Source organism: Desmodus rotundus, chromosome 1, assembly GCF_022682495.2.
Source record: "Desmodus rotundus isolate HL8 chromosome 1, HLdesRot8A.1, whole genome shotgun sequence".
Lineage (NCBI taxonomy): Eukaryota > Metazoa > Chordata > Mammalia > Chiroptera > Phyllostomidae > Desmodus > Desmodus rotundus.
The window spans coordinates 134,258,196-134,285,361 of NC_071387.1; the positions used below are offsets into that span (position 1 = coordinate 134,258,196).

The 27,166-nt window shown below is 39.9% G+C and overlaps 1 protein-coding gene across 1 annotated transcript in view; it reads right to left on the reverse strand.

Moving 5' to 3' along the window:
- The window catches only part of LIX1 (limb and CNS expressed 1), a 50,753-nt gene extending 33,487 nt beyond the window's left edge, over positions 1–17,266 (reverse strand). The window contains exon 1 of the mRNA XM_024563338.3: positions 16,964–17,266. Coding sequence (XP_024419106.1) covers positions 16,964–17,045 — 82 coding nt within the window. The 5' untranslated portion in view covers positions 17,046–17,266. The remainder of the gene's footprint in view (positions 1–16,963) is intronic.
- Positions 17,267–27,166: the final 9,900 nt, after the last annotated feature.

Below are 27,166 nucleotides of genomic sequence, written 5' to 3' on the forward strand. Positions count from 1 at the left end.
GACCCTGGCAAACAAAATTTGATTTGAGGGATGCTTCCAGTTGTGAAGGAGCAAATAGTATTTAATACAAATGTGTTTATTCCTTCATGAGTATGGCTCAGGTGGTTTGGTACCTTAATTCTGCAACATTGCAGTATATTAAATTTACTTTATAAATTAATTTTTATTAAAGTAAAAAATCTCACTCATTCTTCTTTGAAAATTTGTCTTAATAAACTTTATCTAGATGCATGGCCCCTGCTCCCATCTCTCATAGATTCTTAAACCTGCAAAGTAAAAGCCAAATGCCAAGATAAAGATGTAAGCAATGTAATTTTAATTGGGATTCACCCATGGTAAGGTTTAAGAGGAAAAAGGCACAAAGAAGAAAACTCTTTCATGCTTCTCTCTACCCCAGTCTTAAGAATGAAAGGCAATTGTGTAATAAGCAGGAGGCTGGAAAAAGCCATAAGCGAAACTAACAACATGGAGACCTTGTTAAGGACCACGTCTGTTCGATGACTTCAGAAAACATAGTAATGGCTATAGCCATATGTTTTAGATTAAATGACCTGTGATAGCCTGCAGAATTTCCAGATCAAATTAGGTTGGTTTGTTTATCCTGTACTGCAAATTGAATTGTGGAAATTAACAAGGATAATAGAATTGTAGAACTTATAGGTCATGCAGGCAAAGCTCTGCCTAATGCAGGAATTCCCTGATCAGCACTACTGACAGACGCCCATCTGGCCTGTGCCTGCACTCGTGGGTGGACTGGCACTTGGCACATCTGGAGTCAGCCTATCTCAACTGCTAATGGTTCTGACTGTGGAAAGGTCCTTTTGGGGAGTGAGCTGAAATCTGCTTTCCTGTAAGCTTCATGCAAGTGGTCTCCTTCCAATTTCTGGGGCCTCGTAGAAGCTTATCCCCTTAACTACATGACAGCCTACCACGTAACTTGAAGGCCATGTAGGACATTTGTTGTTCTTGCCTGCTGGTCATTTGTTTGCTTCCTTCCCCTCCTTATGGGAATAGCACAGAGGTTTTCCTTAAAGAACTACCTCTCCTTCGACCGTGTCTTCCCCAAGGCTGAGGGTGGGACTTTGACCAAAGCCAAGCCCTTTAGAGCAAGATCAGTCCAGGAATTTTGTTGGGAATATTGGAAGCCTAGATTCTCCTTTTTCACTAGGGATGCTGGGTGGGGTGAGGGGTGATGAGATAGGAGCTAAGTGTGGTGCTGCCCAAGGAAAGGGAAACGTCAGCATGAGAAAGCTAGCATGAGAAAGCTGACATGAGAAAAGTAGAATGAAGAGATGGAGGAAGAAAGACTAAGTTCTGATGGCAGAGTTTGAGCTCCTGAGCCAACCCATCTGATTTTTCCTTTAACCAGTTTGAACTGGTATTTCTCACTTGCATATGAAAACATACTAATACAAACCACTTTCATGTATTTTCTCAAGTTCTAGATTAAATAATTCGTGTACTTTCAAGTGTTCTTTGTGTATCGTAGTGTCTATACCCTCTGACATTCTCTGGGATACATTCCTGGATGTGCTTCAAAATGCTGGGCATTTGTATTTTTCAGGGAGTCAGGAGAGTCAGAGTTTGACCTGGAGGCAAAAACATTGTACACCCCTGTTTAAACTGTTTCCTAAAGCACCTGCTCCTTTGCCTCATCCCCTAGGTCACCCAATCAGCTTCACAGTGTGTATGTAGTTCAGGCAAATGATTGAGACACCTAAGGAATTAAAATCCTGTACATACTTAAAAATTGCAGTGTTTAGTGTTTTTTATTCTTTTCATTTTTCTTTCCAGTTTTATTGAGATAAGATGCAGTGTTAAGTTTTTAAGAAGTGGTTTGTAAAGAAAGTGGGAAAATGTAAGACCATCAGAGGGGATAACTGAATTAACCAATGAAATACATGCTGAAGTGGCCAAAGTGTGAGTGGCCCTTACGGAGCTTTCTCATTCACTCACAAATATTCAAAATAATATTTTCTACTAGTTTATGTAACTCAAAATAGAATTAGAACTTTTATTTCTAAACTGCATTTCTTCTTCTTATCCTCCCTTCCCTCCTATTTCCAAGAAAACAAGTATTTTGAGTTGGTTGATTTTTGTTTTTATTTGCATTTGACCTTCAGAATTCAGCAGAGGTGTCTTGAAAATTGAAGCCTAAAACTCAAGCCAGTGGCTTGTTGCTCTGATAGTCAACAAAGCATATTAGCTGCTATTGTAACTAAATTCATTGTGGAATGATGTTCAGCTGAGAACTACAGTAGGAAGTTGAAGACTCATGATTATTTGGGTAAAATGAATATAAGATGTTTGGCGCATTAAGCCCTGTGGATTAAAGAGTTCGAAGGTATGTAGTGAGTAAAATTTCTGCATGAATAAACGTAGCAGATTTCCTATTTTTTTATTCTGCAACCTTGGCAGATTTCTTTGATGGTCCTATGTATGTCATCACCTCCAAAGAGTGCAACATATGTCCTTGCACACACACAATCCGTCTTCCTGTTTCTATCTCCTCTTGACGACTAGAAAACCAGATGAATAGAGTGCAGAGGGAAGAAGTCCAGCTTGCTATTTGGAATTCCAAAGATCAGTATATCAGAGGATACTGTATTTATGAAAAACACGTTCCTCTACTTTTTTTTTTTGAAGTAGCAACAACAAGGTTCACAGACAATATCAAAGAAAATGCAAGCAGTGGGTCAAGTACTGCTAAAGAAAACCATCCAAGTTTGAGGAGAGGCCTCCCCACACAGTTTAGTCTCTACTGCAGTGTGCCTTCAGTGCTCAGCAACGATCCCGCCTCCGTGTTACAGGACAAACTTGGGCTACCCAGCAGGTGACATCCGGCTCTACATCTGGAATGACTCATCTGCATAAGTGCCCAGTTCCACCTTAATTCCCTCAGTCTCAAATGAATTTGTGTTGTTTCTCCCGGGGACTGTTATATGAATCATTCTCTTGACCTCCTATTTTTTAGATGTTTCCTCTTTACACACTCCTTGGCTGCCATAAATATGCTCAAGATGATAGATGGATGGATGAATGAATGAATGAATCAATTAATCAATTAAATGAAATATAATATTGAGACTATTTCTGGCTTCTAGTTATTAAAATTTTCCCGTTATAGCCAAGTGGCTAGAAAGAATATTCTACATCACAACCTCTGATTCCTTATCTACCATTTATTTTTAACCTAATACAATCTGGCTTTTTTCTATCAGGTGTGCCCAACTTTTTGGTGTCTCTGGGTACACTGGAAGAATAAGAGTTGTCTTGGGCCACACATGAAATACACAAACACTAATGAAAACTGATGAGCAAAAAACAATGTTTTTAGTACATTTATGATTTTGTGTTTGGCGGCATTCATAGCCACCCTGAGCTGCATTCATAGCCACCCTGGGCTGCATTCATAGCCATCCTGGGCTGCATTCATAGCCACCCTGAGCTGCATTCATAGCCACCCTGGGCTGCATTCATAGCCACCCAGAGCTGCATTCATAGCCACCCTGGGCTGCATTCATAGCCATCCTGGGCTGCATTCATAGCCATCCTGGGCTGCATTCATAGCCACCCTGGGCTGCATTCATAGCCACCCTGAGCTGCATTCATAGCCACCCTGGGCTGCATTCATAGCCACCCTGAGCTGCATTCATAGCCACCCTGGGCTGCATTCATAGCCACCCAGAGCTGCATTCATAGCCACCCTGGGCTGCATTCATAGCCATCCTGGGCTGCATTCATAGCCATCCTGGGCTGCATTCATAGCCACCCTGGGCTGCATTCATAGCCATCCTGGGCTGCATGCAGCCCATGGGCCGTGGGTTAGACACCCCTGCTACATTATTCCACTGAAACTACTCTGGCAAATATTGTCAATTCCTAATTTTCAGTTCTTATTTACTTGACCTCTAACTGTATTTGATACAACTGATTAATTTCTTCTAGAAACCCTCATATCCCTAGGCTTTTCTAAGAGTAGTCTTCCTGATCTGCTTCTTTATATTTAATCAATTCTTCTCTGTCTCTCTGTGGGTGTCTCTCTTTTTGCCCACCGCTCATTCTGATTTGCATGAGAATCTTGTCATTTTTTTTTGCTTCTCTCTAATGTTCTCCTTCTATGACAGAACGGATCTCCATGACTTTGCCTACTATAAAATACACTGACAGTTCCCAAACATTCTCCTGTAACTCCAAGTTTGTTAGTAAATACTTTCATTTGGACATCGCACAAATTAAACATATTCCCAAACTCAGCTCAATTTCTTGCCCATAAACTCTTCTCTTTCTCCCAAATTACTTAGAAAGTGAAGTGATCATCCTCCCAGTCACCTAAGGCACTAAATCAGAAACCTGGCAGAAACCTTAATTTTCTCTTTCTATATTTAATGAATGCCCAAGATTTGCCAATTCCTTGCCTTTCCGTAGGCACCACTGCTTCTCAGTTTATCTGCCTTTGCTGCATGGGCTCATATCTCACCAAGTATTCCCCACAATGCCCTCCTGATTCCAGTCATCCTCCCATCCCACCCTCCAGTTGTATCCTGGGTAATCTTCCTGAATCTTATAGTCCATCGCCACTCACAGCTTCTTAAATCTTTCTGTGAGTCCCTCATTACTTACAGGATCAATAACTCCTTGGCAAGGCATAAAAACACTATGTCTTGATACTCTTTCTCATTCCAAATTTTCTGTCTCCAAGTCACCTTCCAGGCCCCTCACACTCCTAGGTTCCTTATGTTACTGTATTTCCGTTCTCTTCTTGGAATGCCCTTCCTTCCACTGTCTGTTGTCTTCCTTGGTGGCACCTACTCATTTTTAAAGATTCACCTTCAGCATCAGTTCCTTAGGAATAAAACCAAAGCCAAAAAAATATCTAAATCCTTACTACAGAAACTGCAGTTCTCTGAGAAACAGCACAGTTATCACTGGGGGACGTGTCAGAAATGCAGGGCCTCTGGCTGCACCCAGGCCAACTGAACCAGAATCTGCTTTTTAACAAGATTCTCAGGTAGTCTGATGCCCATTAAAGTTTGAGAAGCCCTGCTGTAGGAAGGAGCTGCTATTCATTCTCACCTCCTTTATCGCGTACCTATTACATGCCAGGTACTATGCACTTTCTTATTTAATCATTACAGTGCCCCCAGAAATAGATGTTATTGCCCACAACTTACAGATAAGAAATAAAAGATGTTCGGGATACAATTACATAGCTACTAAATTTTAGACCTGGGACTTCAAACCTCGTTCTATCTGAGTGTATAGTCCCTGTTCTTTGATTATTCTGAGACACTCCCTAATGGTGATGAAATTTGTTTTCATGTATGTCTATCCCTACCTGAGACAGTGCTGTTCGGAGGAAGAATTATATCACTTGCCCCACAATGTTTGGAACACGGTAGGAGCATAATAAATGTTAGTTGCGTATTTAAGTGTCGTGAGAGGTATGGAGCGCGTGCTGCGTTTGTTGGCAGGGGAGGAACAGGAGGCTCTTCATAAGATTTACTTTACTTAGCTTTACCCAGGGGCCATTTTTCTTTCTTTGCTTAAAATATGTATGTATATATGCCTGTATGTATGTATGTGTGTATTTAGTTGAAAGAGGGTAAGGGAGGAAGAAAGAGAGGGAGAGAAACATCAATGTTAAAGGGAAACATCAATCGGTAGACAGACATCGATCGATTGCCTTCGCATGTGCCTGCAACCCGGGCATGCGCTCTGACCAGGAAATGGACCAGCAACCTTTAGCTTTGCGGAATGATGTCCAACCAACTGAGCCACACAGGCCAGGGCTCCCAGGGGCCATTTTTCTGACTTTTGTTCTTTACAAAGTCAAGGGAAGCTGAGTTTAATATTTTTAATACAAGGATGTGACATGTTTGTAGCTCGGAACTATCACACTGAATGACCAGGCTGTGCGCCGTGAACAGGTATGCTGATGATCAGTCTCCAGGCAACACTGCGCTCCGGTTTACAGCAGTGGTATAAGTATCCACTGACTGTGTGCCTCCCAGGGGGCCGTAACTAGGCGTTCCTTCATATAGCCCCTTCTGTCACGGAAAGATGTCTATCGGAGAGACCACAAGAGAAACAAGAGGGAATGACAAAAGACTGAGAGGGGCTTGACAGAGGCTTTCTGGGCAGAGGGGCATGCGCAAAACTCAAGGTCACATCTGCCTCATGGTGCCCTCAACCTCAGGGTCAGGACGCAATGGACTCGAACACATCTTTTTCGGCCATGCACTATTTATCCCAAAATTTAGTAGCGTTTTTTTAAAAAGTCTCTACTTTGTCTCAATGGACACTAAAGGAAAATGTTTTTATACTAGGAATAATAGCATAAAATCCAGTTCCCTTTTGTGACTCCAATTAGTGCCCTTCTAAGAATAAAATAAGACACCAGAGCTTCCTCTTTCAGCCCTGTGAGCACTCAGCAAGAAAGCAGCTGTCTGCAAGCCAAGAAGAAGGCTCTCACTAAGGACCAAATCTTTTGGAATCTTGAAGTTCCTCATCTCAAGAACTGTGAGAAATACATTTCTGTGTTTAAGCCACCCAGTCCATGGTACTCGGTTACAGCAGCCCGCGCTGACTAGCATAATAAATCTCTTCAGCAGTTTTGAATATTCTGTGTATCAACATCAAGACTATGCTATGTAGTTTGCTATGTAGTTTGTTGGCATTAGTGTGGCTATTTTCTTTTTCACTGTGTTTTGAAATTTGAACGTGAGTTTTCAGAGCGGTAATTAGATTCTCAAGCAGGTCTCTCATAAATGATGCTTTCATTTTCTCTTTCTGCAAGCTTTCCTCTTGATTCTAAATTTCAGCATTGAGGTATTCACAGGAGACAGCTGGCCAATGGAGACATCCAACAATGTGTAACACCTGACCGTCCAACCTGTGCCTCATTCTAGCAGAAATCCTCAATCAGCTTCAGCAAAGGCTAAATTGATCAAGTCAGGCTTGGCAGGACTTCCTTCTGGCCAGAGGAAAATCATCTGGTGATAATTCATCTTACAGAGTACAGTTTCTGTTATTTTACTCACAGTAGACTGTGAGATTCTAGAGGGCAGAGACTCTGGTTCATTGTTCTCTGTAGCCCCCTGGCATCCAGAACAGGGCTATTCATCTAGAAGCAGTTGTGAATTCACTTGAAATCTAAGAAAACTCTACATAGCCAAACAGTTTGGAGTGCAACTGAATGAACGTGTAGAAGGTAAGTGAGGTGACTCCAATTCATGGACGGGTCGGTACTTTCTCTGGAGTGGCAGGTTTCACGTACAAACCACCAGGGTGCCCACACAGCACGGACATGGTGGTGGCAGCCATTCCTCAGCTGCAGATGGTGCAGTGTGTGTGGAAAGACGAAGCCCGGTCAGAGCCGACGAGTGAATGCTAGTTGCTTGGTAGCTGGGGCTGTACCTTCAGAGTAAGTAAGAGAACCCTGGATAGGGGATGGTGAGTACTTTTTGTCCTAGGGTGCCATCTCTAATCCATTCACGGTGACTGCCTGGAGCACTCTGTTGAAAAAGATTTGGAAGCAGCTTGTGGGACACGTGGAACAGAACACCGTAATTAACCAGCGGTGTGGTTCTGGCATAGTTTTTGTCGAGACACTGGCGTTGATAGTATGGAGTAAAAAAGAAGTTCGAAACAGACCTCTGCCCATGACGCTTTACAATTTGATTGCAAAAATAGTATATTCATAATAGAATTAGTGAATGAAATACTAGAGTGCTACAATATAGAACAGGGATGATTTTAAAGTGATATTTAAAACCTAAACAAATAAGGCATAGTAATTAAGTTAATGGAATGAGTAAATGAACATGGGCTGAAAAGGTTTGGAAAAATCTGCGTAAAAGGAGGGCCTAAACTGAGCCACCTCAGAGAAATGAGATATAGCCCGGGATGGGAGAAGGGAGAGAAATTGTGCTCCCACAGCTGTGAGGGTGGTATTTGACAAAAGAGTAAGAAAAATAATAAAAATAATAGTGCCTCGGCTGAGGAATTACGTAAGGGAGTAATAGGAGAGGGTGCTCTTAGAAAGGGGGTATGATACGATAAGACACAGGGAAAGGAACATAGCTTCTTTTAAGAATTGAAAACCAACCCCATTGTCCTGGTGTCTCAGGTTTACGCACGAGGGGCGCCTTGCTGCAGCGTCACGCTGGCTGTGGGGATGCTTCCCTCCATGAAGAGCAAGGGCCCAGACTCTTGGGGAGAATGTGTGGTTGCTCTTTGGCATCTGGGTTATCCCAAGTAGAACGTTTCTCCGGGAGGAGCTTGGGCAAAAAATCTCTAGGGCTAAAAATTTCTTTGATTAGGGGGTGAAGTAAGCAAGAGAGTGCTCCCTCGGCAGCCTGGAAAGAGCACAAAGTCCCTGCGGGAAGGAAATTGATAACTGGACACTCAGAGGGCTTTTATCTTAAAAATATAGAGCTGGTCATTTTCACGGGTCGGACACAGTGGAGATGCCAGTAGGGACACGCGCCCTCTGTTTCCATATGGGAATTCTGAGAGGTGGAGGCTGTAAATGCCCCATGGATTACAGGGAATATCATAGAAGGTACTCAAATAAAGGCACTGGTTCAAACACAATGAAATTCAAATTGCATCTTGTCTCTCCACCTTTTATCTATAGGCAGGTAAATTACTTAGTAGTTAAAATTATGGACTCTGGAGCCAGAATGCCTGGGTTTGTTTCCTGTTTCTACCACTGTTTCTACCCTCCTAAGTGCCCCAGGTCTATCTGTAAAATGTAGTACTTTCATCACCGGGTGGCTGTAAGGCTCAAAATGGAAAATGCTCAGAACAGAGGAGCTTCAGCATAGGGAGCACTGAAGTGTTAGCTATTGCTAGCGCTAGAGAAGGTGAAGGGAGAAGTGAAAAGGCATGTTTTTGTGCTTGTATATTGCATCTTTGAAGCTGACTGTTCCTGGATTGGAAATCATATCATTAAACACTGTAAAAATAGCCTGTAAGCCTGAAAATTCTCTAACTGTATACATCGTGCTATTCAGTTCATTTCCAAAATATGTGAAGAGTTCAAGACAGAAAAGAGAAAGCTCTTTTGATATATCATTCACCAGTAAAGTTAAAACTTCTTAAGAGCCAGAAAATAAATGGATAAAATGGTACATGCCTCCAAATCTGGAAACATGAATGTTTATTCCAATTTTTCACGTTCTAATGGATGTTAAAGGCAATAGACTTGCTCTTAGCAAAAATTATAGAAAGTAACTTTTATTTTTAAGTTAATGTTTAATGACTGCTTATGCTTCAGGAAAGCAGAAATATTATAGTTCATTGCCCAGTTCAATCACGTGACGTAAGTCCTGCATAGAAGACAATCACTTGTCTGCAAAAAGGAATCATAAAAGTATGTTATAAATCTATCAGGAAAAAAGAACGCATTTCTTTACGCCTTACATAAGAAAAAAATCGAGCTAGGTAAAACGTACCTTGCCAAAAACAATTAAAGATGAATTGAAAAGGCTACCATTTAAGATTAATCATTAAGAGGATTTCTAGATGACTAACATATTTTTGATGGATTTATGATCTGTGATATTTTAATATAATCTTCAGTTAAATTAGTTTTTGCAGAAAATATTTTAAAGAAGTTAATTAGTATTTTCTATGCTTGCAATTTAATCATGTAAAACTTGTTTCTGCCAATGTGATGTTTTTTAGTTTTGTTGAGAAAAAAACAAGGACCCCCACGTAATTTGGGGGTAAGCTCAAGTGTGATGCAATTTGCCGCTCATGCAAAGTGGGTTGCAAAACGCGGTACCTTTGTGTTGTGTGCATGGCCTGGAGAACTCCAGGACACTGACCAAGAGAGCCAGCTATTGCTACAGACATCCAGTCATTTATAACCATCCCCGAGCTTTGCCAAGTTTTGACCACACTAATGGAATCTTGCTGACATAGCTTGTATGTCGGGCACAACACGTTGGGAACTTGGGCCCCTTTTTCTTTTGTGTAGACACTCTTTCAAAGGTAGCCACAGCCTCACAGCAGGACTGGGACAGCTTGGAGTCTCCTTTTGTTCCCAACAGAGAAATGTTCTGTCAGTAACACTGCAGAGTCGGGGCCTCACTCCCACAGCAGCTGGACGGCTGCTCGCGTCTCTTCTCTTGTTTGCTTTTTCTTTTCTTCTGTTCTGGTCCCCACCCTCAACCCTGAACACATTTTTCAAGGGAATTATGACCCTCTTGGTGTTTCACAAAGTTAGCCTCTCAGGAGATTCTCCAAAATATACAAGAAGTACATCCTTCTTTTTGGTCTGGTTTTTATCTTTAGAGTTTCAACTTGCTGAACATTTGGGGGGAGAAATTCAAATAATACTTATTTTTATATCTTTGAAGTACAAGGTGATGTTTTTTTTAAAGGCAGAGGGGAAAGACTGTGAAGGAGCAAGAAACATTTATTGTACAATGACAAATTAAAATAAAAAGTCTACCAGAATTAAACTGTAGCAGTGTGCTTGAGTTTCCACGTGTGGTCGATATGTGCACCATAGGTAAGATGATGTCACACAACCACAAAAGCTGTGTAAAACAGAAACCCAGTGCAATCTATTTAACCAGTCGGGAAAGTGTGTCTTCTCGCATTCCATTGGGCACTGACAATGCCCTGGATTTAAGAGACTTTGTAGGGCTATTGATTTTAGGTGACCAACATAAGATCAAAACCAACCAACCAACCAAACAAACAAACAAAAAGTCACGTCGTTTTATTGACCAGTTGTATTTAGTTAAAATAGTCAAATCTTTGCAAATGTGGCTTTAGGTGCACGTACAACATATCTTCCCTGGAAACATCATCATAAGAAAGCTCTTCAAAACCTGGCCACAGCTATCTTATGTGGGTTTACATGCAAGGCACAGAGTTTGGCCCAAAAGAGTATGATGGCAAGCACTTTGGTGACTCACAGTTGAGTAGGTCCTGGGGGTGAATGTAAGGATTGATCATGTAAGTAACTGTACCAACGTGGCCTATGGGATGATGCGGGCTGTTCTACGGAGGCCAACCCGAGGCGGTGCTCCAGGGGAGTTACCCGAAGTGCTGTGTTCATTTCAGAGCCCCTTCTTACTCCATGCTCCCTCCAGTCTCATCTGACTGTCAAATTAACCCTGCATGCAATTAGGCTGTGATTAAGGTGTCAGTGGATGATGACTTAGAAGGTCTCAGTACAGTTTATTTTATCATAAAGAAGAATACCTGACAATGGAAAAAATGTTCCCCCTTTTATGAGAGAGGATCCCAACCAATCAGCAATCAAAACAGGTCAATCGCGTACCTGCTAGGTACTTGGCCACGTGGGAGCCTTGGGGGTACATAGAAATGCAAGCTATGGCTTTGCCCCTTGGGATTTCCAACTCAGGTGTGGACAAAACGTGCCAGTGAAGCTGGAACTCACAGCGCAGAGCCCCAGGAGAGAGCATAAACTACCTAGTGCAGGCCGAACGTGCCAAAGGAGTGGTGACTACATGACGGGTTCCCACAGCTGCCTGACAGGATGAGATCAAAATGGGGATCAACTGATTATCATCACAGCCGGACAGAAAAAGCCAAACCATAATTCAAGCAGCTTTCCATGGACACCAGAGAGAATAGAGAGAACTACAGAGAGTGTAATAATTGCCTATTTCGTCAATATTAAACTTTCAATAGGATTCTTTTTATTTCTTTTTCTTTTAGAATAAGATTGGTTTAACTACCTTGACAGACTAAACTTACATGAGCATTTGAACGTGGAGGAAAAGAAATGAGTCTTTGGGGTTAAAACTTCAATATGAAGTATATAAAGTAAAGAAGATTCTTTTATGAAAGGCTTCTAAAGTTGTCTTACATTCCTTAAATCAATCTGTGGCACATAATCAGTAAAACCGTATCATTTAAACAGAAAATTCATAACTTAGGAACTCACCCTTGTGCAGCTGTATCCTATTATAGGCTGTAACTTAACACACGAGTTTCAGAAGTTGTTAAAGTTGAGTTCAGGCTAACAAATCTTAACTATTAAAAAAAAAAAAGCCTATAGTGAGAACAGACAGCAGACCGGGAAGAGGCACCTGATTTGGTCACGGGATGAGTGTCAATCACATTTTATTTTGATTTGTTAAATCTTATTTATATATTAAGAAATAAATGTATTAGGACAGATGTGGCCATTAAGTGTTCATGAAGCCACTCTTTTCCAGTTTGAAAAATTTTCCTCTGGGGCTGAGCCTTTCGCTATTTAAACTCTGCCAAATGTGTATTTACTCAAAAAAAGGAGAATAGTGCTTATCTCAGTGGTATCTGAACTGAAATCTGCATTTTTCTCTTCGTATAATTCAAATAAAAATGGTTGGTATTATCTCTTAGCATAAATTTTTTTGAAGTAAAACTAGCCTTTGAGTGCACTTCAATAGACCAGACATCCACCCTCCAAATCGCTGTGACTGAGATGCAGTGGAGCTAGTGAGCAGTGCGGAGTTTTTACCCGCGTTCTCCCAGGCACGCTTTACGTGGTGGGGTGCGGCACAGTGCGTGTACCCATACTTCCGTCCCTTCCATCCCACTCCATTCTTGTCTGTGAAATGCAAAAACCGAAAATGTACCATTAAATTTATAGATTTCAGATAACTACACTAAAAAGCATGAAATGGAGAAAATGCTTGACTCTCGAGGACTTTTGCTCTTTCATATAGCATACAGCCAGATTCATGTTTTTCATAGCTCTATGGTCTGGTCTAATATTTCCAAAGGGTAAATATGTACTTTTTGAAGTATTCACCTACCTGATACAAATAAAACCTTTCATGAGGAAAAATGTTTCCCCAAATGGAAGAGTTAACGCACCTCAAATTGTGAGAAGTTTTCTTCTAACTGTGCAGTGTTTACTAAAGGTTCCATCTTATCTTTTTCATTATACGATGTGGGGAGACATCTTGGTGAAGTCTAACATATCACTTTATAAGTCGATGCTAGAAACCAACACATTCTCATGGCTTTAATGACAACTCACATAGCTTTTTAACAGATCTATTTGGGAAAGTTTGTCTTGGTTTTTGGCCTTCAGGTAGTGAATGTGGTTTCTCCCTGTAAACATGTTTACATGTACAAATCTCGCATCTTGTCTGAATGGGCAAGAGGATTCTTGCCGCACTTGTCTCCCAACTTGGTACCAGGCAGTGCACCCCCGACAGCTGTCAGTGCAATCTTTCCCCCATGGCAGCACACGGCCATGAACTTCCAGAACTAATCTAGGACCACTGTTAAACCCAGTGGGTCCCTAGTGTCTGCACTTCAGGGCGACCCCACCTGCCTTCTCAGCCTTGTCCCCACCTCCCCTAGTGCATTGTTCTTGTATTGCCTGACCTGCCTTCGGAGGGACAAGCTGTTCTCTCTCCTCAAAAACGCCCCTCCCCTCTCATTCTCTGTCACATTCCTGTTCAGATATGCCTATTAAATGGGCTCCCTCCACACCTCCAGAAGAGCTTATTGTAATTCCCCCTGTTTCCCTAACAGATATGGCTATGACGTGGTCGTCGAACACCTCTGAGAGGCAATGTCTGGGAGTGGCTAAGGTGAGGAGTTGGAAGATGGATTTGAGCCCTGGATCTATCACTTACTAGCTGTGTGACCTTAGGCAAGTCGCCTTTGTCTCCATGAGCCTCAGTTCCCTTACCGATAAACAACAGTAGTACCTGTATTACTGTCTTGCTATGAAGAATAAATGTTCCTAGCATAGTGCCTGTCATCACGCGATGAGTTGCTGACACCCTAGCATTACTATGAATGAAGGAAGAGCCCAAAGATGGCAGGTATGCCCATTGTGCTCTTGTAATTTGAGGAGCTAATACCCGGAGTAGGATCTGACTGTGCAGCCACCTTGAAATCATGTGGTGATTTCCTTTGAGGAAGCATGTGAGAGACTGTCCAACAGTGGCAAACAAATAGTAAGCTCACAAACACACTCTTAAAAGGTCTGACAAGGGCTGCTTTTAGGATCGCTCATCTTTGGTTGGGACACATGACACGTAAAAAGAAATCCGATGTTGCACAAAGCCAGAGCGGAAGCGTCAGGGAGACTCGCCTTCGTGTCTCTGTGAAGAGATCCGTCTGGTGGTGTGCAGACTCCCAGCGCTACTGACACGCGTTACAAAACGGGGACATCTGGGGAGTGGAGGACAGTCCAGTGGAGCTTAAATGAACAAACTTCAAATTGAGATCTACCTCATTTAAAGTGTTTTTCCATTATTTTTCATTTGAGATGTAAAATAAGGAAAAGGGAAAGAATTGTCAATGAAATCCATTTCTTTCCAGAAGGAAAAGAAAAAGCAAATCACAACAATGCCACATGAACACCTTGTCTAAAACAAATGAGAGATTTAATGAACTGCAAAATGCCACTTGGAAGACCTCCTTGGCTGAGAAATGCATTCAAATTTTATTTCTTTAAATGAATACAACTATCCCCGTGAACACTGGTCTCAGACCAGAAAACTCTGGGTGCTTTTCCTCACCCACTTGAAGAGAAAATTCAATTTAATATTGCTTGTTTTTTAGAATATCAAAATCCAATGGAGGACAACAAATTAATAAAATGGTCACATATCACCTGTATTATATGTTTCTAAAGAATTAAAAAAAAACTGCCTTTGCATTTACAGAAGAGAAATTTAGAAAAACACTTTTACAGTGTTCAACCGTGCTAGATTTTAAAAATCCCTGGATTGGCTTTTCATCTTGCAGGAAAGTAAGGTAGCAATCTTTCTTAAGCAATTGGCAGCGATGTGCTTAAGTGCTTAGTCCTTTTCTGCTGGAAGGAAGAGACTGGACCAGGGTGGGGGAAGAGGAGCCAGGAGTGACTAGGAGGAGTGGAGGCTGCTCACAACCTGCCATTCAAAGCAGATGGCAGCTTTTTATAGTCTGTGTAAAACAGGAGTGTGGTGGCAGCGACTTATAGGTGTGCCAAAGAAAATGAGCCCACGTGCTAAACTCTGGCACGTGCACTCTAGGCTGCCAAGGCATGGCGTAGCCCCAGGCCTACTTTTGATGTCCTGCCCCAGAAAGTAAACCTGTTCCCATTTACTCTATAAGCATGGTGAGTGGTTGGATGTTTTGATGTTATAAAAACTCCTGGTACAGAAATTTGCCATTTGGCTTACTTTCATTCAGTCATGTTTCAGATTAGAAACACCTGAAGGGAGAGGACCGGCATTTTAATACTCATACCTATTAAGCCAGGCAAACAGTTGCAGAGTGGCAGCCCATTCTAGGGTAAGCAGGCAATGCTATCTGATCAAATTTAGGTTCTGTGTTAATGAAGGAAATACATAAAATAGGACACCTCTTTGTTTTTCCATATGAAAGAGTTCCTTCAAAGGTCGGGATGAGAGAACATAATATACTGTGTGCTTTATTTTAACCCTTCTATTTTATTCCCTGTGCTAAACTGTAAACAATTTCTGGGATTAAATTATCTTAAAACGTGGGCCATGATTTCAGATTAAACTTCTTAAATTCACAATGAACTCAGTAAAAAATTTCCTCTTTATTTATTTATTTGTTTATTTTTACTGCTTCCACTATCCAAACCCTCAGCATAAAACCCCTGATCTTATACAATTTACCCAAAGCTCTGGGCAGGTCAAGAGCTCTTTACCCTTCACTAGTGAATTCAGTGCTATTGTAAGAGACATTCATTCCTTCCCTTTTCACTTAAAGAAACAGACCAACCCTGAATAGACGCAAGGCTAGACTGGCGTAGGGAGTGATTTTATTACTTCTAACATAACTATTGACACACACTTGAAGATAATCAAAGAAAGAGAGAGAGAGAGAGAGAGAGAAAGGAAGAAAGAAAAGAGAAGGCTTTCATTTTATACCTTGGAGGGCAGATTGGTTATAATTTAATTTCTAAGAAGAAAATTTATAGAATAAAACGGCCTGACATTTCTTTTTCTTCATCACACATATGAGAAATATAAACTAAAAGGACATCTGGAAACTAACATTATTCAGCAATCAGAAAGAAAAAATCCAAACCATTGAAGTTTTGATGGAGACAAGCATAACCAGATTTACAAAGAGGAAAGCTGCAACCTATTGAAGTAAAAAAAAAAAAAACAAACCCACATGCATTTTACCTTTTGGGCAGTTCCATAGCAAAGTTCTATTTCAGAAGCTCTTTGTAATATGAAACCCACTGTAGATAAGATACAACGGGAAGATAGTCTATTTTGCAGCAGCAGGAAATCAAATTGGTTCCAGAAATGAAGTTACAAGACAAATGGTTTAACAGTATTGCCAGACTTAGGAGGCTTGATTGGATCCTTTTTCATAATTATTAAAAAAGATTTTGAAATAACTTTGTCATAGAAGTTTAGATTTTTTGGAGGGGAAGGGTATTGCAGAGGTGGGAAGATACCTAATTTTATAGGTCTTTTAACTAACGTGTTAAAATTTGTCACCAAAATTTAAGAGCTCACTGATGATTTATTAACTTTTGATGCAAAAAATAAAATTTCAGACAAACACAACACTTGATGTAACATAATGAATATATGTTATAAAAGATTAAACAGGTTAGTAAATATATATTTTATTATCATATGTAAGTTATTTTTAATTTTAATCTTAGTAGCAGTCAGTCTTGTTTCATTTTTAAAAAGCATGTGGAAAAGTCCATTAAGTCTTGGGCCAGCCTTAGATCTTAGGAGAGACTTCTGAAAGCTTAGCAAGATATATCATGGACAAAATAACCCAGTAACTAATACCCGTAGGTAAAATGAAATGAAATCATTCTCCTGACTGAAGTCAGGAACAAGTTAAATATCACTTAGAACACAGCACACGACTACAGAGATTCAGAAGAAATCATACTTAAATAGGATGTGACTAGATGTTTAGGACTATTTTCTAAAAAAGTAAAAAAAAAATTTTTTTTTTCCCCTTCAGTACTTACAATCTTTGAAGACTAGAGCCGGGTCTCTGTGAGGCAACACTTGGGCAATGATGTGTCTCAAGGATTCCAAGGTTCTGTCCATCTCGGGTCTGCCTGTGTGAGCCTGCTGCACAGGGTCCTCATGCCTGAATGCCTGCAGTCCTGGACTGAATTTGTGCAGCTCATTGATGCACAGGATTACCAAAGAATCCCTTTTAACATCTGCCAATCAGACATTTCCCAGAATCTAAAGACCCCTCAGGGGGCCCTCCTCCCAGCTCACTTATCTTTGTTGTGTGCTGAGCTAATTAGCTCTAAAGGCTGGCTGACAGGCAGGTTTCCATTGCTTCCTTCTGTTAAACACACCCACCTACAGGCTAGCTGGGGAAGCTCCCTGATCGTGGGAACAGCTTTCTTCTCCAACCAGATTTTGCCTGAATGGCATGCAGCTTTCTGACTTGGATATTTCTTTTGATCCCCTCTCTTCAAATGTGCTTTTCCCAGGTATATAGAATTAAGAAGGTTATTTCTCAAGGAAATGTTCTTAGTAACAAAGGAGCTTCCAGCTCAAGACTTCCAGTTTGGAATCAGTGTAATCTAAATTCTTCTTTGGTAAAGAAATGCTATAGAGATTGTGCAAGTAGCCAGCACCAGATTATGCCTCTATTTGAATTCAGGAGCATCGCTTTGGAAGCCAAGTTTTTAATTTCACCCCCTTGCCCAATTATATTCACTTCTGATGAGCTGTGGCAAGGAAAACCTCGTGGACTGACTTTTGCCTGGGAACATTTGTTTCCCGGTTTATCCTTCAAGGCAAATCATTCCCAAGATGGACTTTAATGAATTCTGATATCATTCACTTCCTTTCATTTCATGATAATTATTTCTTTTAAAAACTGCAGGAGAAGCAAAAGAATATTTTTCAAAAGAATATAGGTAGTTATTTAAAAAGCTTAAGAAGACAGAATTTTTTCCTATATATACTATCCACGGCATTAATCTTTCTATGGGAGACATAAATATAAGTCAGGGGTGCCACTGCGGTAATAAGAATTTGTACCAGATATAAAAGGACTAATTTTAATGGCTGTAACATAATTAATTGTTGAAGACTCACTGAGGACTTCTTTACTTTTCTTTAAAATATTTTACCACAGTAGACACAAGAAGTTGCTTTCCAATGCTCTTTCCAATTTTCAGATTCCGTAATTATGTTGTATTATATGATTAACTAAAACCAGTCCTTTGAAGACTATATCAAAATAAAATGTTTTCCATGTGATCGGCTTCTTCAGCTAGTTGGTAGAAGGACGGTGGGCTTAATAAAAGGAAACAGAAGGAATGGGGCTGTAATAATAATTCCTATTATAATGACTGTCATTTAGCAAATGCCCACAGCATATGCAGCCAGTATGTGCCACACGTAAGAGACATGAGGCTGCCCGAGAACACAGCTACATCATTATAAAAAAGAACCCGAAAGAAGTAGCACTTCACGTGAAGACATTTATTTAGGCTCCCAAAGGGTACTTTATATGGGCAGCGCTAAATAGGAAGTTGTTGATATCCTTGCCATCCAGTTGATCATTTAAGAGAGATATTGGGCAGTTTGTAGACAAAATAAACTGTTACACATTGACTGGACACAAAGCATAAATGGATGTAAGTACTTTAAGTGTGATATTGAATCAGAAGCCAAGATATTTATGGTCACCTCCAGGGGAACACAAAAAATACAGAATTCTCAAAGGACTAGACTGGTAATATAAAAATAAAAATTGGAAATGATTGATCCTGGGATTTCAATCAATAAAGGGATTTTTATGGTCTTAAAATTAATTCTCATAGTCCATATAAATATTTTGGTCATGTAGTGTGGTGAATGAAACACTGAATTTGGGATTAGTAAGATCTAGGATTTTATGTTTGTTATCTGTGTAACTTTAAAAAAATCACTCATCTTCTCTGGGCTCAGAGTTCATGTCTAGAAAATTAGGGGGTTGAGCTGGATGCTCTCTCTCTCAGATCTAACATCTATGATTCCATGGCTGTACTGCAAATGAACACAAATATTATCAAACATTTTCTAGCTTTCTGGAAAGTCATATATTTATTTCCTAAAAACTGAACTGGTCTTCAAATACTTCTATTCCCAGAGTCAGCCTCTATCCATGCATCAACATGAGAGATACAAATTAATAGGGTGAATTCAAAGATACTGCCAATGTAGCCAAAACAAAAGGCAAGAATTTGTTAAGTAAACTAATCTGTAAACTCCACAAGATTTTTCTAAAGAAAGCCAATTAGAGAAACCAAAATCAACTTTGCAAAACGTAATTTCATAAAAATATCATGTTCTTTAATGTTATATTTTAAAAAACTAAACAACAATTTTAGAAGGGTAGATTATACAACATTATAATCAGTTAGTATGATTTTTTTTCTCATTAGGCCCTTTCATTCAGAAGTTTTATGAAACCATTTTTCTTCCTTGTCTGCCCATAAAGATGTCTCGCCTTAAAATGCTATTGTGAGACAGTCTAGAGAAGCTCAGCGCTTTCTCACCCTTCTCTTTGATGCAGAAAGTGCCTGATAAAGATGGAAGAAGCTGAGAAATTCCTGTGCAGTGTGTCAGTTTTAGTACAAATTCTACATAGAGTTCACGTTAGATTTTACTGTCAACTTCAACCACCTGTAGGAATATGCCAAAAGCAAAATCAAAGTACTGACACATGTCAGGGTGCGTGACAACAGGGAAACCGAAGTGGTGTCTTCACAAACGCAGTTAGCGTACTACCCAGAAGTATGAGAAACGGCATCCAACTGGCGTATTCAGTGGTCAAGTTATCGTCCAATGATAAGAGGAAGGCTCAGTGCAACAGCACACTTACCAAGCACACAGGGAATACAGAACTCTTTGAGAAGATGAGAAATCAAAGTGGTGTACAACGCCTGTCCAGGAGGTATCCAGCATGTACCTTGAAAAATAGACATTCACTGAAGAAGATACAAGAAACAGTGTACACAGGACAATGACGCCTCAGTCCCCTTCCAGGTAGGTACCTTGGGACCTCACACAGTTCTCCCAGTACCATCAGCCACCCTGTCGTATTTTCCTGAATCTCACTGACCATCTGAAATCTGTTCTCTTTCAAAGGTGATTTTAGTTTTGGGAAAAGCCAGAAGTTGCAGGGCGTCAAATCTGGGCTGTAGGGGGGCTGAGTCATCTGGGTGTTTTGATGTTTTGCCAAAAAAAATCTGCATAAGATGTGATACATGAGTGGGTGCGCTATGGTGATAAAGCTGCCCATCACCAGTTGCCCATAGCGGCAGCCTTCTGAATCATCTGAATAGTTTCCACAGAGGAATGTTCAAACTTAACGTAACATTTGATGCGGATTCGTTGCTCTTCTCACTCAGTCATTTTGGATGCGACGGCCGCACAGTACATGGGCTCACTCAACAGTGTCTACCACCCCCACTGACTAGTACAGTGAAGTCGTCATTGTTCACACATGTGCATTCCAGTCCACTCTCCTTGGCTGCCCATTATTTACATTGATGTCGCGCAAAACATTGTTGTGTGTTGTGTTAATGATGACTGGACTTCTTCCAAACAGACCTCGATTTTGCACTATTTCATGCACAAAGTGACAAAAAGCCTATGGAAATAACAATTTTTCTGGAAAGGAAAATTTATTCTTATCATTCCAATAATATTTCTATTGTTAAATAGTTTATTACAGGTACAAAAATGACAAGGAGGCAGGGACCACTAATTGAAATAACTCCAGAATGTTAGAAAACATAGTAAGTGTACCAAAGAATCATCTTTAGTGAAAAGCAGGAAGGAAACCCACCCTCTTCCTTGCTTCCCCACTTGATACTCTGCTCTGCCCTGGAAGGAGAGACTGGGGTAAGTGAAGCAGGAGGTGAGGCTGCAGTGAGGTTTGTGACTCCGAGTCCTGAACAACTTCAGCACAACGATTGCGGACTCCAAACAATACACCTGCAGTAACTGAGTCTGAGCCAATTTGTAACTACTGGTCTCTAAGGAATCAGGTGACTGAGGGAAAAAGCAGCTGCGGATGGAAATTTAGGAAGATTATCTTCCCTGAAGTAATTTCTTCACTTATTGCTAATGCCTTGATTCTTAAAAACTTACGATTTAAGATAAAAAATAAAATGAAAAAGAATTGGATTCATGCAGTTAAGTAAATTAATAGGGAGAGCAAGTCGTTTACAAAAGCAATGGAAAAGAACCGAGAGCAACTCCTTCCAGATTCCAATGGGAGGTGGGTAGAGAGAACTGAAGGGCCTAAAGGCTGAACTGGCAAAGAGGGTCAGTGTGGAGTGTGCGAGTGAAGAAGGGCGTGAAGAAACTTGACTTTGCAGAGGTAATGACTCATGACTGTTCAGTGTGAGCTAGGAAAAGGCAGTAGGAGGAATGAATGGCTGGTTAGCATCAACTTTGTTTACTCTAGGCTGGGAAAGGATCAATGAGATGTTTGAATCAAGGTATTTTCTCATATAGCGTTAGTTAGAAAGGCAATTTCAGATTACTAGACAAAACAAATTTAAAAACACAGGCAACATAAAAGACTTTAATCTCAGATCTTTGTTCATTGATATTTTACTACATTTAGAAAATCATCAGTAAGTACTACTCTGTTGAACTACATGAACAAATAATTAGAAAATTGATTACTACCCCATCTACAGATTAAAGACGTACATTTCCTCATTCTTATAGAAAATTATGTAAAATGCTTTCATGAAATAATTTTCCTCACCACAAGACAAAACCAGGAGTGAACTACCCTTTTCCCTCGCCAAGGCAGTCAGATCAACACCCTTACTCAGAAAGCATAATGCAAGCAAGCCCCTCCTTCACCTGAGCCTCCTATAGGGAAGGGCATCCTGAAGGAGCACAGGTCCTCTTCATTGTGTTATGTTCACAGTTACCGGGCCTGCCGTGGTGTTTGCTTTCCCCAGAGAAGTAAAATTGATTCTTTAAGAACTACTTTATAGACCAAAAACATCCTTGCAGGAGGCTTAGCCAGGTCACAGGTTAATACTTCAGGATAAACTCAGTCATTTAAAGGTGGGAGAATTTTGTTGTTGAAATTTCTAAGATCAGAAATTATGATACCAAGCCCTAGAGTCATTAGATATGTATTTCGTGAAAAGTGAGCAGAATATGTATTTTGAAAAAGACAGTTGAATATATTTATTTTTTGGTTTTTGGATTGGCTTTTGCCAGTGGCGTTTACAATATTTTCCTCTTTCATAAAAATTTATCTAATCATTGGTTCCTCTCCTCTTCCTGCATTTTTTCACAATCCACTTCTGCCCACCCCCTAGATTCTACTGTCCAGGACAGTAATTAATTTTGTTTGGTGTTCAGATAAAAACTTTATATAAGTTGTGGCTATAAAGTGATCAGATTGATCCTAAAAGAAGTCTTTGAGCCACTCCTCAAATGAAAAAGAGATGAGATCTGTCCTAAGGGCCACACCGAGGACACCTGATTTTTCATCAGCTGATTGGAGTTCCCTTTTTTCTTCTTTAGCTAAAGTCATGTTTCTGAGTTGTATAAAATGTTTAAATATCTGCAACAATAATCAGCATATTAAAATGAAAATATAGACTGTAGAAAAATTAATAATATTAGACTAAAACAAACCAAGGGAGAATGTTTATTGATTATAAACAAATCACTTAACCCTGAGATAGTTGATGGAGATGTTACGTTCAATCAAGCCAGTAATTTCACAGCTCCATATGTTTTAGATGAAGCTTCCTGTAAAGACGGCATCATTAGCATCCCCTTAATTCAATTCCGGCTACATTTACGGATATGCTTACATGAAGGTAAAAGCCTGTGCCCGTCCATTTCACACTGTAAACTGCGATTTCCACTTTACTCCCTGCGCGGTCACCATCGGGTCCCTGCACTTAGCCTGCATCCTCCTGACACAGATTTTGAAATTTGTTTTTCAAAATGGGTTTAAAGATGGAGGAATAGGAAACAACATAGAAAAAGGACCTATTTTTTCCATAAATTGAAAACTGGAGAAAGACCAAGTTAGAGAATAATATCTTCTGATCCTCTCAAGGTACCTCAGGAGACTTGAGCTCAAAGAAAAGGAACTACTCCCCCCAGCACCACCCTGCTCCTCTCCCCCTCCCCACCACATAAAAAAATGGAAATGTTTTACTCAGGGCTTTTGTCTATAGAGATGGGTTTTCTTGGGCCATTGAGAAGATGAAAAAGCTTATTATCTGGGGTGGGGGAGTACAAACAACCTCTTTGTTAAGAAGGAAGGAAACATTGTGGAGGATGAGACTCAAACCTGAACCTGTTTGTAAGACTATCCCCTTTCACACCCAAGAAGACGAGTCAAAGTTTGTGGATCTTAGTGACTTTTCAGAGACCCCAAAGCTCCAAACCATCTGACTATGCTGGTTTTCCCACCATTCACTTTTCTTGTACTCAATCAATTCCATGTTTTCCTCCCGCTCACTCCCAACCTTATTTTACTCTGTATGACTCTGGGTGTGTAATTTTACATCCCTAAGTATTTTTCATCTCTAAAATAAAAACAAGGTAGTAAAAAATCTCTATAACTCTAGTATGATATGATTAGATTCTATTCCAGATTGTCTTAATCTTAATACTCAGGCTGACTGGGCGAGCAACATGGGGACCCTGTTCCAGACCCCCTCCAATCCATTGCTTAATAACAACAGTTTCCTTAGTTCTACCCCCTCCTCTCCCTTTCTTAATGCTCCAAATCTATAAATAACCGCTTTTTCCTAATACATGAAGTTAAATTTTTTTTTTAAATTTAAAAATCATCTGTAATTTGGTCCCTTGCAGCACACCACCCATTTCCCAGCTACAGCATGACAAGCATACTACATTCGTCAGTCTCCTGCATTTTCTGCATGATTTCCTCTGTGCAAGCTCTTTCCTTTTCAGTCTTCCTATTCAAGCAAATCCCTCTTCCTCAAAGCAGCTCACCAAACCGCTCTAGCCTTTCATGTACCCACGGTCTTTAGAATTTCCTCGGCACTTAATCAGTGGTACCAGGCTCTGCAGTATACTACTTTGTACTGTCATGTGACTGTGGTCTCTTCAGAAACAGTGGAGACTTTCAGCCAACAAAAATCCCATCTTAAAAATCTGTGTTCTCCTTCCTGATATCACTTTATCTAACATCAAACACTTGGGAAAGTGATGTGTGAACTTATATACATTTCTTTCCAATGAAGGTCCACCCTCTTCTACCAACAGCAAAGTAATAGTAAGCAAGGATTTTTTTTATTCCTTTATTTCAAGTGTTTACCTTTAAAAAACTTAAGCATGTAACATTGTGACAAATGTCCCTGATAACATGTTTGTATTATGTGGCACTAACATGTTTGTTCCTACTTATGGAATTAAGTCTACAATAATCTGATTCTAAATGTTACATAAAAAACTTAATGCAATCATTACAATATTAAGGTAAAAGAAAAACTTATTTTTTTAATTCTAGTCTATTGATTATGCTATTATAGTTGTCCCAATTTTTCACCCTTTGCCCCCCTCCACCCAGTAACCCCCACTCCCTCAGGCAATCCCAACACCACCGTTCATGTCCAAGGGTCATATGTATAAGTTCTTTGGCTACTCCATTTCCTATACTCTACTTTACATCCTCATGGCTATTCTGTAATACCTATTTGTACTTCTTAATCCCCTCTCCTCTTCATCCATTCTTTCACAACCTCCCCCCACATGGCAACCATCAAAACAGTCTCCATATCCATGATTCTGTCTCTTCTTCTTGTTTGCTTAGTTTGTTTTTTAGATTCAATCATTGGTAGATATGTATTTATTGCCATTTTATTGTTCACAGTTTTGATCTTCCTCTTTTTCTTAAATAAGTCCCTTTAACATTTCATATAATGGTTGGGTGATGATGAACTCCTCTACTTATACTTTGTCTGGGAAGCTCTTTATCTGCCCTGTGATTCTAAATGATTTCTTTGTAGGGTAGAGCAATCTTGGCTGTAGGTTCCTGCTTTTCATGACTTTGCACATTTTTTGGCAATCCCTTCTAGCCTGCAAAGTTTCTTTTGAAAAAGCAGCTGATGGTCTTATGGGAACTCAGCTGTAGGTAACTGCTTTTCTCTTGCTGCTTTTAAGATTCTCTATCATTAACCTTTGACATTTTAATTATTATGTGTCTTGGATTGGGCCTCTTTGCATCCATCTTGTTTGAGACTCTGTGCTTCCTGGACTTGCATGTCTAGTTCCTTCACCAAATCAGGGAAGATTCCTTTTTATTATTTTTTTCAAACAGATTTCTTATCTCCTGCTCTTTCTCTTCTCCTTCTGGAACCTCTACAATGTGAATGTTGGAATTCTTGAAGTTATCTCAGAGACTCCTTACACTATCCTTGTTTTGGGGGGGATTCTTTCTTCTTGTTGTTCTGATTGTTTTTTGCTTCCTTATGTTCCCTATCATTGATTTGATTCTCAGCTTCATCCACTCTGCTGTTGTTTCCCTGTAAATTGTTGTTTAAATTAGTGTATCCTTCATTTCTGACTGGATCTTTTTTATGCTTAGAGGAACCTTTTGAGGTCTGGATGGACGTGGTTTCTCTAATTCCATAGTTATCAGACTTCCACTCAACTTGATTTCTGATGTTTCTGAGTGATGGTTGTTCTATATTTTAGTTGCAATTTTTAAGTGGCTGTGCAAGGAGGTGAGCTGTGTTTATCTATGCTGCCATCCTGATTGGAAGTAAAACGTAGAGTTTAAAAAATGTACTAGTATTAGTCTGTGAGTTTTGTAGTCTTCAGAGTTATTTCCACACTCCTGATTATTACACAACTGTTAGCTCATGGCTATCCTGAACGTTACCTCATCCCTGGCCTTACACAGTTGCATAAGACGGTTCCACTACTTCATTAAGCAAATTAAGGTGAAACTAAGATATGGCCTGATGTTCTCTAGGGAGATGTTCTCAGGAGAGATGAAAAATGAAGATGATGAGCCTTAGCCCATCCAAATTATTGAATCTGTGGTATGAAATAAACCTACACCTCAGGAAGTGCTCTCCCGAGAACCTAATGAATTCATCCTTCTATCCTCTGGAAGTGGCTGGTAAACCTGTAAGACAGCAAGTTTACCTGGTGAGTTCTTCAATTAGGCAACTATGTGTCTCGCCAGAAAATTTACTGAGTACTTGACTCAAAGAAGGATTATGTTGAGCGGCACTGACCTTCTGGTTAGTACCTTTCAAAGATCTTCATGGTTCTGGGAAAGCCTGCTGTGTAGTACAAGAGAGCAATGGCTACCAATACCATGTCCTGTAGCAAAGGTCTAGCTATGGAAATAGCAAGTACGTGATGCCAGAGTACAAGCAAAGCATATGTGTGTCTTGATAAAAAGACCAAAAGAATCATAGTTGAAATCACTGACCTTGAAAACAGGAAAGAGTCCTTGGAACCTTCCTTTGGGTAACCTTAGGGCATTTGAACAATACTTATTAAACATACATTATGTATCAGGAACTGTGCTAAGCTCCTTACTGGTGTTATTTCATTATCTTCACAACCCTGAAAGAGGCACTTTTAAATGTCACTTAACAAATCAAAGTGAGGTTAGTGAGGCTATCTGAGGTTTGGGGAGTGGTAGAACCAGGAGTTAAACTTAGAACTCTCAGATGCAAAAAATGTTTCACAAGTCACGATACATACCTTAATTGCATTAATAGTATAAATTTTGTTTTTGCTAATTGTTCACTGTAGATATTTTAAAATGTGACAACTGACTATATCCTAAGGCAAATTTCTAATGGATAGCTATTCACAATCATCTATTAAAAATAATTATTGTGACTGAACCCTGAATAATTTTAGATTTGTGCATGTGACTAATTTGTTATGTGACCTACAGTAAACCTTAAGCTATTAAGGGTAAGATATGTTTATTTGTCTTCTAAGTTCCTCAAATAGCAGTAATTTTATAATAGTAGGTACCCAGAAGTGGAGTCAAATGAGTAGGATGGTCATGTATTTCATTCCCAATTTGCTTTTGACATTCTGAATATAAAATGTATTCTGGAATAAACATCCTGTGGTTCTATTAAGCTGTCAATATTGTTGATTAAATGCTTTAGACAGATTATAAAAAAATAATTTAAATTCAAAGCTATGTACTTTCA